This window comes from Dicentrarchus labrax, unplaced genomic scaffold (genome assembly GCF_905237075.1).
Source record: "Dicentrarchus labrax unplaced genomic scaffold, dlabrax2021, whole genome shotgun sequence".
NCBI classification, from domain to species: domain Eukaryota; kingdom Metazoa; phylum Chordata; class Actinopteri; family Moronidae; genus Dicentrarchus; species Dicentrarchus labrax.
Window position 1 is genome coordinate 19,415,159 of NW_026136701.1, and position 14,944 is coordinate 19,430,102.

At 39.4% G+C, this 14,944-nt stretch overlaps 3 protein-coding genes across 3 annotated transcripts; 1 reads left to right on the plus strand and 2 right to left on the minus strand.

Moving 5' to 3' along the window:
- Nucleotides 1-906: 906 nt before the first annotated feature.
- Nucleotides 907-6,202, plus strand: LOC127351670 (ras-related protein Rab-8A). The gene is made up of 8 exons (XM_051379484.1): nucleotides 907-1,097; nucleotides 1,709-1,769; nucleotides 2,297-2,357; nucleotides 2,446-2,523; nucleotides 2,621-2,710; nucleotides 2,851-2,916; nucleotides 3,010-3,060; nucleotides 3,313-6,202. The coding sequence occupies exons 1-8, from the start codon at nucleotides 974-976 to the stop codon at nucleotides 3,400-3,402; spliced, it is 621 nt and encodes a 206-aa protein (XP_051235444.1). The 5' UTR covers nucleotides 907-973; the 3' UTR covers nucleotides 3,403-6,202.
- Nucleotides 6,199-10,160, minus strand: cib3 (calcium and integrin binding family member 3). Its single transcript, XM_051379741.1, has 6 exons — nucleotides 9,950-10,160; nucleotides 9,406-9,440; nucleotides 8,936-9,047; nucleotides 8,274-8,421; nucleotides 6,978-7,173; nucleotides 6,199-6,837 (listed from the first exon to the last, which is right to left on the minus strand). Exons 1-6 carry the CDS (start codon nucleotides 9,998-10,000, stop codon nucleotides 6,816-6,818), a joined length of 564 nt encoding a protein of 187 aa, XP_051235701.1. The 5' UTR covers nucleotides 10,001-10,160; the 3' UTR covers nucleotides 6,199-6,815.
- Nucleotides 10,161-12,330: 2,170 nt separating this feature from the next.
- admp (anti-dorsalizing morphogenic protein) lies at nucleotides 12,331-14,673 on the minus strand. Its single transcript, XM_051377910.1, has 5 exons — nucleotides 14,322-14,673; nucleotides 14,086-14,222; nucleotides 13,846-13,968; nucleotides 13,550-13,739; nucleotides 12,331-13,038 (listed from the first exon to the last, which is right to left on the minus strand). Exons 1-5 carry the CDS (start codon nucleotides 14,644-14,646, stop codon nucleotides 12,614-12,616), a joined length of 1,200 nt encoding a protein of 399 aa, XP_051233870.1. The 5' UTR covers nucleotides 14,647-14,673; the 3' UTR covers nucleotides 12,331-12,613.
- Between the last annotated feature and the right edge of the window lie 271 nt (nucleotides 14,674-14,944).

A 14,944-nucleotide genomic window follows, 5' to 3' on the forward strand; every position in this document is an offset into this window, starting at 1 on the left:
ATAATCTGGAATTCATCCAAATTGCTCATTTTACACGAACTTCCTGCAGTTTGCAAAAGGGGTACCCTTAAGGAAAAAGGTTGGGAGCCACTACTGTAGACCAGTGGTTCCCAACCTGGGGGTCGGGAGACCTGTTAGAGGTTGCTAGAGCTTCAAGGGGGGTAAAAAAATAAACACAATAGGCCTATATATCTCAGCATTTGGTTCACTTCTGTAAAGAGAACTAAAATTAAAGTATATTATTGTAAAGTAAATTGTCTTATAGAACAATGGCCAAGAAAACACAGAAAGAATTGTATAGAAAGTTCTCTAAACAGGAAATAATCTAAAAATTCATCGTTTTACACAAACTTCTTGCAGTTATTGAGTTCACTATTTGGTTTCATTGTACAGTTTTTAATGTAATAAGAAATATCCATAAAATATGTCACTGTCAGGGGTCGCCAGTTTACTAAAATGATAGAAAAGGGGTCCCTCAAGGGGAAAATGTTGTGAACCACTGCTGTAGCCCAGGCCTATATCTCAGCATTTAGTTCACTTCTGTAAAGAAAACTAAATGTAAAGTATACTATTAAGTAAATTGTCTAATAGAGCAATGACCAAGAAGAAGAATTTGTCAAAAAAAAAAAAAAAAAGCTTATTGCTAAAAATGATATAATACAAACATAATCGTATAGAAAGTTCACAAATCTTACACAAACTTCTTGCAGTTACTGAGTCCATCATACAACATTTAAAACAATAAGAAACATCCATAAAATATATCACTTTGTAGTTCACTAAAAATGATAGAAAAGGGGCTCTTTCGGGGGGGAAACCTGCTGTGTGGAGCACAGTTAGTGAAGTGAGTACACGCCCACTGGTCTCTCAGTCACATATAACCAGCTGCTGGATGCCGAGCCAGCAGGGGGCGTCGTTCCTGCGCAGACTCATCGCTGCTCCGCCGGGCGGGATTTCCGCAATAATATCAAGTATGGCGAAGACATACGACTATTTGTTTAAATTACTGTTAATCGGCGACTCCGGTGTCGGGAAGACCTGTGTCCTGTTCAGGTTTTCAGAAGACGCCTTCAACTCCACGTTTATCTCAACTATAGGTAGGTTTTTTTTAGGAGGGGAGGGGGAGTTGGGGAGGGGGGTGTTAAAATATGTCTTTCTGTCTGTTTACAACACGCCAATGGGTTTGTGTGCGAGGCTCCGTCTACTTGCTGGAACGCTCGCGTCTGGAAGTAGTTTTCTCTTTGTCGTTAATAGAGATTATGTTGTTATTTCGCGGGTCGTGAAATAGGTTTAACTTGTTCGGAAGGGGTGACAAGGGGCGGACGCCGTCGCCTGTGTGTTTTGTATGAGGCTAATGTGTGGTTATAAATGTTTTGTGTTGTATTTTAAAAGTCATGCCGGTTGGCTCTCCTGCTAGCGGGCGTTAGCTGTTAGCCAATTAGCTCTAACGTTAGCCGCTAGGCCCCGTGTACATCCTGGTAAGACACCGGAAAGCCTCATATGTAGCGCGGTATATCGTATTAATTTAAGCCTTATAAAAGCGCCGTTTTGCTTTTATGCACATGTTACTGTCTCCTTTTATTCCCAGTCTACATGTTTCTGTTTTTATTGAGTGTGTCACAGCAGTGTCGGCCAAGTGGTTGACAGGTATACTAAGCTACCAAGCTAACGTTATGATTGATTTCTTTATCCTTCTTTCTCTCTCCAGGCATTGATTTCAAGATTAGGACAATAGAGCTTGACGGCAAGAAGATAAAGTTACAGATATGGTGAGTTGATCTTAAGTCCTTCTTTTTTTAATGCAGGAGATATGTGACATTGTGGCCGTGTTTGATCCATATATGGCTAATGAAGTATGTATGGCACACACTTTGTTTAAGGCAAGGTTCCTTAGTGTGCACACGGGTCGTACTATGAGGCCTTACAAGTCGTTATGTTTTTAAAATGTAATGTAAAAAAAATATTTTAATTGTATTTTAGTTTATTTAACTTCAAGTAGCATATTTTTAGGTTGTGTAGCTTATTCAGTACAATAAGTGTAATGTCTTTCTCTATATTGGCCAAAGCTTTATTCCTCCTTGTTGTACTAATATGTTAGAAAATGTCCAAAACCAATGTCCAAACCTCCCAAACCTCCTTACCTACATACCTGTCCTACTTTATGGAAGCTTTCCCTCATGAGCTATTGAAGCATTAACCTTAAAAGCACTTCACATTAATTCTTAAACTTTCTAATATATGACATTTTGACATGGTTACAATTGTGGTGTTTTATATTTTTATTTTTTATTTGCAGGGATACGGCTGGCCAGGAGCGTTTCCGAACAATCACAACAGCCTACTACAGAGGAGCAATGGTGGGTGCCTTCACAGACAAATGTAAAATAAAACCACTTTTCTGGCTCAAGCTCTGTTGACGCTGTTAACATTTACTTTTCTTTACAGGGCATCATGCTTGTCTACGACATCACCAACGAGAAGTCTTTTGAAAATATCAAGAACTGGATAAGGAACATAGAGGAGGTAGTTACTGGCCCAAATAGACTCTCCTTTACACACTGGCTATCTCTTCAAGTATGTGGTGCATTGTTATTATTAAATTTGTCTTCTCTTGATCCAGCATGCATCAGCTGATGTTGAGAAGATGGTCCTTGGCAACAAGTGTGACATCAATGACAAGCGGCAGGTGTCCAAAGACAGGGGGGAGAAGGTGAGAATCTTGGTTGATGTTAAAATGATGTTGGCATTGGGTTATATTTGATAATCAATTACACCAGTATTTAAAGTAAAATGTGTTAACAGACTTGGTAAAATGTAAATTTAATGTAATTTTCTCACGTTTTCTTTCAGCTTGCATTAGAGTATGGGATAAAGTTCATGGAGACGAGTGCAAAGGCCAACATCAATGTGGAAAACGTAAGCAGCTACTTACCCTCCTCATTACAATATATTTAACAGATAATATGTCATCACTGTGACACAAACATGTACATTTGTTCTGGTTCACAGGCATTTTTGACACTCGCCAGAGACATCAAATCAAAAATGGACACAAAATTGGTAAGAAGAACTCTTTTTATAATACAACCTAGCATTTCACATTTTGAGAAATTGAATGACCTTTCAGCAGCTCTGAAATATTTCATCATTTAAAACATGTTATTTAAGTTTCAAACTTCTCACAATCAACAGCAGTGTCACTGGTTGAGGGAAAGTAGATGAGGAGTTAAGTGCATAGTGAATAACATAAAAGCAGCCACTGAGGCAACAGGTCTGAACAGTTCTACATGACATTATTTGTCATGTTTGCAGGAGGGCAACACACCACAGGGAAGCAGTCATGGAGTCAAGATCTCAGAGCCTCAGAAAAAGACCAGCTTCTTCCGCTGTAGCCTACTCTGAGGACCGAGGCCTTCGACACTGGCTGCCAGCTGGCTGGACAAAAATGGACTGTGCTTGCTCTTAGCACTTCCTTCCTCTTCCTTCTTTATACCCACCCCCCCCCAAGTCCACACAAACCATTATATTCCCAGTAAGCCGAAGACTTCCCTTCCTCTCTTCCTCTTCGGAAAGCTTCCAATGGTGCATCTCTTCCATTTTAAAGAGATCTGTTGTTTTCATGGGTCAGAGTGCTTGGCTGGTCGAGGACTCAACCAGGAGCGTTGTCTAGATGTTCCTTATCACACAAAAGACAGGCTCTTACTTCTGATGTTTAGTCTGTTTGTACTGCGCACTTAAATTTCACACAGCCGGTAGCACAACCGAGGATGAGAAATCATTAAGTTAATGTCAACGTTTTGGGATTGCAAATACAGACGTGATATCTATCTATTTTTATTAGTGCTCTTTCCCCATTGAAGTTATAAATGTCAACTAGAGACTGAAAGGCTTGAACTTGGGTGAAACAGAGTTGCACATGCTTTCATTTTCATTTCAGCAGTTGAGTGAGTCATATCACAGATAAGGCAGTCAAGGATCAGAGAGGAACTGGATGTGAGTTCTGCTCTTTCATTTGCATGTAGTCCTTGACAATCATTTGATGTGACTAGAAATGTGTGTTTCATCTTGCACCGATCAGTACTCACTGCCTCCAACGCTTTTTTTCTTTGTCTTTTTAACATTTTCTGCAGTAGCTTTCAGGTGCTTGAAGGCATGGCAACACAAAACTTAAAAATGCATACAACAAACAGAATTTGTTCCTCCGAGGGTTAGTTCTGTCATCAAATTATCAGCAAGATACTGGTGTGGTGTTTCCTGTCGTAACCTGCAAGAGAGGACATTGTGGTGCGAAAGTAAAAATGTGCTATCGCTGCACTATTACCCATTTGTAAGTGTTAAAAGTACAGGCCAATAAAATTGGGGCTGCAATTATGTATTATAATGAATTATTATGCCACTTTTTTCTTGATTCAATGTTTGGTCTATTAAACATCTGAAAATAGGGGGAAATGCCTGTTTCCTAAAGCCTAAAGTGGCCTCTTCAAATATCTTGTTTCGTCCAAAACCTGAAAACATCAATTAACTATCAAATAAGAAAAAGAAGATATTTCTGCTTTAAAATTAATTCAAAGTGTTGCCTTTTTATTTTGATGTGAAGGTTTTGTAGCAGCTCTGATTCACAGTCAAGCTAAATGACGTCTCCGGTTATTCGATCAGCAATTAAAAATGAAGTCAAAATGAAGTTTCGCACTGTAAGCCCCCTCTCCTGCTATCCATGCAGCTCTCCTTGCACTTTACCAGTAACTCGTGTTTTGTGTGTAGTCTGTGCCAAGTGATAGTTTTGCAATACAATTACTTACTTATAATTGTTTTGATCTATTGAGTCTTGGTAGTATAATGGGCATACGTCTTAAATTTTACTACACCTACTTATAAATGACTTGATCTCCTTTGCTATTTCACTGCTAGTGATCCACTGTCCTGGTATCAGTTCACTGAAAAACATTGCCCTAATGTACTTTAATGGCTATATATATATTTATAAAAAGGAAAAAGAATTTGCAAGCCTCTGTGTCTATACTACCGCCCTGCCAAATTGTAGTTCAGAAGTGATTTTCTTTCTTGGCTTTTCACATGAACACTGGCTTGACGTAAGCTGAAAGGTGGTCCTATTAGTATTATTGTATATTGTATCATGTTTGTGTTTGATTGTGGCCCTTTAGTTTGACAGCTAGGTGGCGCCAGAGGCACATTCTGCATTATATGTGACCACCTGAACTCAAATTTTAATCAGTATTTAATTAAGAATGCAAGCCACAGTGAACTAGATGTGTGCAATCTAAACTTGTACCCACTGTTTAACATTGATGTTGAGTCTCAATCTATTTCCATTGTTCCTCGTGTTTCCCTACTGCATTTGTTACTAGTCTGAAAATCAGACTCCTATATGCACAATATCAAAGGGAGGATCTGCTTTTGCTTGCCTGCACCTTTTTTTTGCTTTGTTTTTTATTTTTATTTTTTAATATCAAATAATTTGGGACCTCATAACTACCATAGCCATTTGTCTTAACCGCTGATACTCAGTTCTGTCATAGGTGAGCTATGCATTGTGAATCTTGGACCTGTGCATATTTGTGTAATGTAATTTTCAGACATACTTGTAGACCTGTACAGTTGAATGTATGGGCTTTGTTTTTGTTTTTGTTTTGTGTTATTCACTGAGCCAAAAACTCATGCTCACGCACATGCTCTTGTTTGTAGAAATAGCATTGCTACATCAGCGCGAGTGAAACCTGTAATGATGGCGAGATTAAGCAGGAAGAGTCTGGATGTTGGAGGTAGTGCTGTTTTGTCTCATTCGAGTCATACTGTAGCTTTAAGTCATAAACAGAAACATAGGAAGCAGATGTTTGTGGGAATCAAGCTCTGTATCATTTCCAGCTCAAATGATACCCGCTCTTTTTTTGATTTTGTTTTTAAATCATATCCTTTTCTTAAGATTCCTATCATGTTATAATATACTGTACATCCCTTTTTACAGCCATATTTTCATTCCATCGATTTGTGAAGTACACAGGGAGAATAATACATTTTGAAAGAAAAAATAGTGGGAAAAAAAAATACCATTGTAAATATCACATTGAAAAAAAAAAGAGATCTACTTAAATTGTACTGTACTTTCTAAACCCATATGAAAATGTATCTACAATTTGTAGATATGTGTACTTTTGATTTAATAAAATGAGATTATAAAACTTCACATTCACTGTCTTTTTATTGGCTGTCAGAGGAAACTACACCGTCAGTTCACCCCTGTGCTCCCACAATGAGCTTTCATGACAAATGGCTCTCCTTTTACTGGCCCGCTATGACCCACTGGAATATTCTGGCATGTGTTTCTTTTGTAGTCTGGTGTAACTGAACCCCTTTAGATACAAAACACAAATCTACTGTTGATGGTCATAACTAATGAGCCTTGGCTTGATGGATTGGTTGATGCCACCACCTGCTGATAGACCTACAGTCACACCAGGACTGGTGCCATTTCTACATTTGCAGTAATAAAAGTAAAAACAGTGTTGGTACAAGTCACACAAATCCAACCTGTTTACAATAATGTTACCATGAAAGATGAGTAATAAAGTAAAGTATTTACTCGGGATGCTAAATGTTTGATGATCAGAATGTTTTTGGTTACAGATTTTCTTTTTACAAAATAAAACACAAAAAGCAAGACACTAGACATTGACCATATGAGTTGTGTTTTTTGGTTGAGATGTCAGGATTCGTCCACTTTCCAGATACCCTGCAGTATCACAAGCCCATCCTTATGTGCTATTTCCAATGAAGGAATGCACGATTGCTTCATTTCTTTATATTCTTATGTGGAAGGTGCTGTGAACAGAAATTAAAATAGTTCCACTTTGTAGGTAAAGATAGGAGATAAGTGGCCATAAAATTACAATCCTTGATAAATGAGGTAGGTGGGTTTACTCTTCATTATATCTTACGCTAAATGGTTCTTATTGGCCTACCTGAGGAAGTCTGGAGCTCGAACAATCATGTGCTGGAAGTCCTCCAGTGACAGACGTCCATCGTTGTCCAGGTCAGCCTCATCGATCACCTTCTCACACACCATCCTCACCTCGTCTTCTGTCAGCTCATTACGGGTCAGTCTGTTCAGCGTCTTCTCCAGGTCCGACTTGCAGATGAAATCATCGTTGTTGAAGTCTTGCAGAAAATGGAAGAGAAGGAGATATCTAGAGGTGAAATGATTGGTTGGTTGTTTGATTAGTCATGCAACTGTTTTTATTAGCAAATAGCAATCTTTCATTTTCAAGCAAAAAAATACATCAAATTCATTGTTTTCTGCATCTCAAATGTTTGAGTGTTTGCTGGTTTTCTTTTAATTCTATGATATAAAACTTGGGCTTTCAGGAAATTGTGATTTTTAAGGCTTAAACATTCACCCAACACACCCAGTCCTTCATTAAAGCGTCCACTACAGCTGTCTGAGCCTCATCAATCTTGCTCATCATAACACAACCATGCTTTTACATTATGCCACCTTCCTTGTTTTTCTCCTCTATTGGTCTGAATAATTAATGAGAAGTTTCCTTGACCCATGACCATGGCGATGTGTACCTAACTTCTTCATCTGTCAGCGTTTGTTAATTAGGGGGGACCCTGTTGCTGAGCACAAACTGGGCTTTGACAAGCTCTTTGCCTCTATAATGGGCTGGTTAATCATTTATAAAATCCCATGCACCATCCGTCATGCTTACAGCTCCAAAGCCTGACACAATGCTCCCTTTTCATATACTACTGGTATTAAAACTTGGGAAGATATTAATTCATTGTTAGGATTTTAATGATTTTGCTGAATAAAAGTGCATGTTTACACTCTGTAGTTACATGGTAACCCTATTTTAGACCCCAGGCCAACTGAAAGAGGTCTAACAAACGGAAGAAACACATTCTTGCTCATGCAAAGTGCATCCATGTATGTGAAATACTTCCTTGTTTGGTGTAATATCAGTGCTTTATGCTCACATCTGTTGTTTGTCATCTTCATTAAATGTTCAAGCTCAGTTTGTGGCTACCACTTCAATTATTACATATTTGGTTTTAATAATTTCAATGGTATTTAAAGGAAAAATGTGATTAATTTAAATGATTATTACCATTTATTACATATACAAAAGAGGGTCTGTGGCACCCCAAGCTTATTGCTTGGGGTGCCAAGGAAATAAAGACAATCTCAACAAAACACAAAAAAGGAAACTCCCTGACATTTTTTTTCAACTGTATCACTTCTTTTAATATTTTACCATAGATTTTGAAAGCGTAGGAGGCTTTGAGGTCACGTGGAGCCATCTCGCTCAGGACTGAAAACATGTCCAAGAAGTCATCCAATGTCATGTTTCCCTCTCCGTCCTCAGAAAAAACCTCAGCGATCCTCTGGCGAAATGGGTTGTCCTGGACAGAGAGGACACCAATACATATAAATATAAGTCTGATTAAAACTTCTCAGTGCAGCTAATCATAGAGAACTATGAACTGGTGCTTGTTTTTGGATTGGATTTTAGGGCCTTCCTGTGCTCCATGATTGTGTGTTTTTGTTTATATCTCATGTTCTTGTCTGCTTTTTGTGTTTCTAATGGGAATTCTAATTAATTGTCACAATTCATGACGATGAATAACTATGTGGTAAAGTACAATCCTCACAGTCTTACTCTCCCTTTCAGGACATGTCAGTGACCAGAGTGTTCACACACCTGTTTACCTTGCTGTCTTTGTGTAAAGAGCCATATAATTGACCCATTTCCAACAAGTGTGCCCTGAGGGACTCACCAGCATTCTTCAAGTTTAAAGGAGTCGGGTAACATATAACCTTTCAAATAATTCTGTCGATTAGTTGGCCATTAATTATGGATTGGGAGCACTGGGAGAGAGCGGGTCTGCATGGTGTGTGTGGACCAGTGGGACCTACCTTCAGTTCTGGCATGCTGCCAATCAGCTCATATGGTAACTTCACATCTGGGTGGTTGGTGTAGTCAAGAGGAACGAGCTGCGGTGCCAAATCCCGATAGCGGTCGAACAGTCTAGGAAAGGTTTAAAACATTTACTCTCAATATTAAATTACAGGCTGTGTTCTACATTATGTAGTTATGTATTTTAGAGGGGCATTTGGTTGTTAAATTAGAAAATTAGGAAACTACCACTCAGAGTAGTAGTAAAGTTTTTCTCTATTGTGGTCAACATTGAAAACTCTGAAAAATGAGTTTCAGTACAGTAAAGTTCTGAAAACAACTGCCCCACAGTAGGACAGGTCTCCTGATACTGTAGTTTAGAGTTACAGTGTAGTATTGTGCAGAACAAAACAAAAATTCAGCTGTGTCAGCTGTCCTACACCAGCAAGGGCTCAGATATATTAAGATTTAGTGCAAATAATCTGCTCACCTGAGAATTTCTTTTCTTGTAAAATATGTACAGTCCTGCAAATACAATCAGACCATGACAGGAAAGTGAAGTTACAGCATTACGATGCAGCTGTTCATATACAAGCTGGTGCTAAATTACTTGTGGTGGACAACATATTCAGATATTTACTAAAGGTATACTAGCAGTACCACACTATAAACAGTCATATGCAATTAAAAGTCATGCATTTAAAAGTTCTGTACTACAGTAAAGTAACTAAGTAAAGTAAATGTTCTTAGCTGAATGTTAGCTTCCACCAATGGATTTACATGAAAACAGATGTTTTTCACAACACGGCATTAACTCTACATCATGTCACTAACATTGGGACACAGATTGCCTCTGCAGTGTTGACTGTAACATGTCCAAAGACTTTTCTGAACAACAAAATATTAAATCAACAAAGTCTGACAAGTGAGTTAATCTTGTTTATAGATGCCGGTAGCTAGTATTGATAAGAGAGGCACCATTAGCGTGCGTGAGGATAATTGTTCATTCAGAAAAGAACAGGATTGACACCAACCTGATAAGCATCTAGCTGCTGTGCTGTAAAGATGGTCTGTTTATTCCCCATGTCTGAGCACGCAGACAGCAAGCCTCAGGTCCATTGCTGCTCCAACATCAAGTGCTTTTTTAGGGTGTGTGGATATGTCAGATATGAAATACTGGGACAAAAGGAAGCCAGAGCCAATGAGGAGATCGGGTGTCGGGCTGCCACAGGGCCCTTTGGTCCCCATTATAATGGCAGCATTTCATCGTTTTCTCCATTGTGAATAGCAGCCCCTTTGACAATGAATAAGGGCTGTCGTCCAGCATCATGCCAAGTGGTATCAACCCCCTTTAGTGCCACTCTATGGCCAACGCCTCAGTCACTGCTCAGGTTACACTCTTTAGAGACAGGGTTTTGTAGTGGGCAAATAGACCTTTTGATGCGAGACAAGTATTGTTGAGAACACGATTATTGGATATCATTATTATTATTGAGCACATTTTCACCTTTAAAATGTTTTCATTTTGAAGATGATTTATGAGTGGAAAACATGACTTCAGGCATTGAAATCAAACTTCACCTTCAATCCTGCCAGTTTAGATTAACTGATGTACATCAGTACTCCATGACTCATGCAACTATTCCACCTTCATATCACTCTATTGTACTTGGCATGAGCAATAAGGAAGATGTATATATACCAATGAGTGGTTTAAGTGATACAAAGAAAGGCTTTATGTGAAATCCCACATATATACTGTAGTTGCTATGCACAGATATTGCAAGAGTTTTGAAAATGTTGGCATTAGATGTAATTTCAGGGTTTTGCCAAATCGTCCAATACTGATGTTCTTGTCTTGTGATGCAGTTAGAAACACTGGATACTTTCACTTCATCCGGCCTCTAAAAATACTTCAAAATGAAACCAGGGTGTCTGTTGGATTTTGTAAGTCTACAAAATTCAGTTCTTTTATAAAAAAGTTAGAACTCATGTTAAGAGATTTCTTTATCTGTTTCACACTGAGATTAAAAGAGTTACTGTGATACTTTATTTAGAGAATAGAGTTAGACATTGACTGACAATATTTCGTAAAGAGACTTGCTTCTGACAATAGCAGCCACAGTGAGCAGAACAAAAGCTTTTCTCCTGAGAAAACCTTTAATATTACATTTATTCTGGGGTGAAGAATCCAAACATGACATTTTAATGTCCGCTGTTCTCAGCTTGGACAGACCATTAGAACTGGGTGACATCTCTTTCATACTCTGCAACCACAACTGCAGAAAATTCAACATCTTAACATTACATTACAAAATATGCCTGTTTATGACAGCTATCGAATGTATTAACATTCATAACAAAGAAGACACAATGATACACACTGTTCAAAAACACAAGATGGCAAGTCTACAGAAATTGGTTTGAAGAATTTGTATTTCCATACAAATTTGACCAACAGGAAGCACTAAAATACACACTTGGAAATAGCAGTAATATTTCACTCAGTGGTGTAAGTACCAACGGTGCAGCCTGTGCATATACAGGCCCAGAAGGTTACAAGGGCCCATGACAGATGGGGATACTTCTGGGCCCTCAAAGAGCCGTCAACAGTTACGACTGCACTAATATTACTACCTTTCTTCCTTTTTAGACCCCATTTGTTGATGAGGACAGAATATAGAAACATCCTCAGTCCAAAACAGCAACAATACCACCAACAAAAGCCTAAAAAAAAATAATTCTTTAAATTGAGATTTTAAGCATTGCCAGACAGTGGCATTAGATTGTATTGAACTGTCTTATTTTACTTTTTTAAATAATGAAATCACTGTACAGTATGTTAATGTATGCTCAAGTACAGTATGCAAGAGTAAAAATGTTTCCTTGAATTGGCATGGTGCAGCAGTTGTTGTTTTTTTAAGATACTATCTTCGAAATATGCCAGTGATCAACCTGAACCGAAGTTACATTCATATGTTGCAACATTTCAGGCATGTCATATGCGGACAGGAAGGCTTGTGGGAAAATAGGGCCCCAGGCTCTCTGCTATTACGCAATTACCCTCATGGCATCCTGTCATCACGCAGCAACACATCACCACCCACTAAATTATGGTGCTTGCTAACAATATAGTTTTCTTTTGTATAAACTGTTTATTCCAGAAGCAAAAGTCTTGGTGTCGTCAGTCTGACTTAAACATGCGAGTTTAGTAAGACTAATAATTGTGACCAATTATTTCAATTTAATATGAATAGTTATTATCATGACTTGTAATGGTACTGGGTCTTCTGCATTGCGTTTGGCCTCATTCCCTCACCCAATAACACTAATAACTCAAACAACAACACTTTAATGTAGATCTTCTTGAAATAATGTCACATTTTTGAGTGAAATTTGTTTTGCAAATAAATTCACACTATAATGTTTTCTTTACACCATTTATTCTGTGTAATAATTCACAACAGAAAACATAAAATATACACATTCAAATCTTTCACAGGATATCACTTCCATCACTGCCATATATTATAATTTTTTTTGAATATTTACATATATTACAAAGTCACACATGGGACTGCAAATTATTCATTTGTTTCATTTGATTTTGGCTGCTGGCTATCTGTGTACCAAAACTCTCATTTGCATTATATTTTTTATGAATATCCGTGCAGCCCATCACCAGCGACTAGTGGATGTCAGTGGCAGCCACAGCTTCCAGCCACCATGTCATTATACTGTTTCAGCACCACATTCTCATCATCATCGAAGTAGAGTAAGTTGATGGAGAAGAGCTTGTCAGGCACGCAGCACGGTTTTTCAATGCCTTTAATCAGCTTTAGGGCGTTGATGATTGACTGGACGGTGGCGTGGTTGGTCGGCCTCATGTTCTGACCCAGAGGGAAAGGGCAGGAGCCTTTACAGTGGTAAGCATTGTAGCCCCGGGGAGACACGATCCAGCCCGACCAGCCGATCTCCTCGAAGTCGACGTAGAGAGGCTGGCGTTGGCAGGGTGAAGACACACCTTCCTCCTCGCTGTAGTCCAGAGATCGGGCGCTGCGGGAGGGTGTATCTGACATGGGGGCCTGGGGCAGGCTGGAAGTGGCACCGGTGTCATTTAGGTCTGGTAAAGGAAGGCAAAGTACTTTGTTAGGAAACACAGTATTTTAGAGTATGTTCTGTGAGTCAAAATGCAAAATTGAGCTAAGAAACAGTACAGCAGGTCTCTATTTTTTTCTGTTACTCTTATTCTGAAAAAAAGGTTTGATTAAAAACTTCTAAACTGAAACAACAAAAACATTAAAGAATTAGACAACTGGAACAACAACGGTTACAGCTTGGCAAGAACACATTAACTCCCTCACCAGGTAGATTTTTTAACAGAAGACTGATGAAAGAATGTTTTTGGAAGCCAATTAGCACTGGACGTGAGATTTTTCCTTGTCTGATAACTGATTGGTAAAATAATGTTTTCGTTAAGTATAGCAGTGATAAGAATGTGTGGTTGGGAGGCCCAGGGTTTCACTCCTGCTCATCAGCAGTAAGACCACAAAAATACATGACCTGTGTATTTGTTACTATCAACGGACAAAACCTGATCACTCAAACAACATTAAAGCTGAAGCAAGTCTCACCTGTGTTTTCAACATTGGTAGAGCGGCGACCATCGTCAGTAAAGAGGACCAACATGGGCTGTTTGCTCTGGTGGTGGTTGCGTCCTGAAGCAAAGCGGATCATTTTCATATCCATCTGGCTTCCCCCCAGGGTCCGAACCACCACATGGAGCCCCAGGTTACTGCTTTCATCTATCATCCAGGAGCGGACCTACATGGAGAAGTTCACGTTAGTCACTTAAAACACAGAATCCAGGCAGTTATGTCCAGCATTCACCTACAGAAGTTGAGCTTCTTAAAGAGAAGTTGATACTTACTGCTTGTGTAATGGTGAACACCTCCCAACCAGTAGAGTGGACTGGGATGAGTCGAGAAGACAGCAGCTTCCTCTCTTGTGTGTTGTTGTTTCTACTGGTGTCAAGCAGCTGATAGACACTAACCTAAATGAAACAGAAGAGATGGTGGATTACAGTAATGTCCAAGGGAGACGTTGCATTTGAGTGGATTCACTGTATTTCATTAAATTGCTCAGTTGAATGTATCTGATGCTTACATACCTGGCAGAAATGATGTCTGTGGAATGTCATTGTTGCCTGAGGTCGCAGCTTGAAAAGATGGAGCTCTGCAGTGAGAATCTTCTCAGTTCTGGCCACCATGGACAAATTGAACCTGTACTCCACCTGTTCACTGCGCACTGCAATAGAAAATATATAATTAGAGCCCAGAACAAACCTATATTTCGTTGACTACAGAACCCAGAAGCAAACGTGTGCACACACAAATCTGATCTTACATTTGTCAAAGAAGCTGCGCACAGTATTCCCCTCCAGAAGATACGGGTCCTTGGTCACACCGTCCACATCAGCAACCGTGTTGTACAGATCAAGCATGTACTGAGGTGCTTGCTTGTGTCCGTGGATGGCAGGGGGGTCCTCCATCCCAAAAACTTCCAAAAGTCTCTTGATGGCAGCTGAGCGGACTTCTTCTGACTCGTTGTCGGCGGTGAAATGATTCTCCAGGTAGTTGAGTGAAGGCCGTGCAGCGGCGGTGCACACTAGAGTGGCAAAGCTGATCACAAACAGCAACATCTCTGAAGTTTGGGTAGATTCCTGGCGCATCGGTGTCCTACAGCCACACAACCGGCCAGCAACTTGGAGTTGGAGTGACTGCAGGGTCCTAGAAGCTCGACTTTTTATATCAAATTCTCCCGTTCACTCTTCAGTGGTCCTCAAAGCCTTGGTAAACAGCAGTAAAGATGCTATTTGGTCGCAAATGTAAATCACCAATCAGCGAATGTAAAGGGAGACTAATGGCGGTGTTAACAAGGTGTGAACCCGATTGTAGATTTCATTCAAGCCCATTGTCTCAACGTCTGGCAATAAAGGCTCAAATAAACTAAATCCAGCCTTTGAAAAA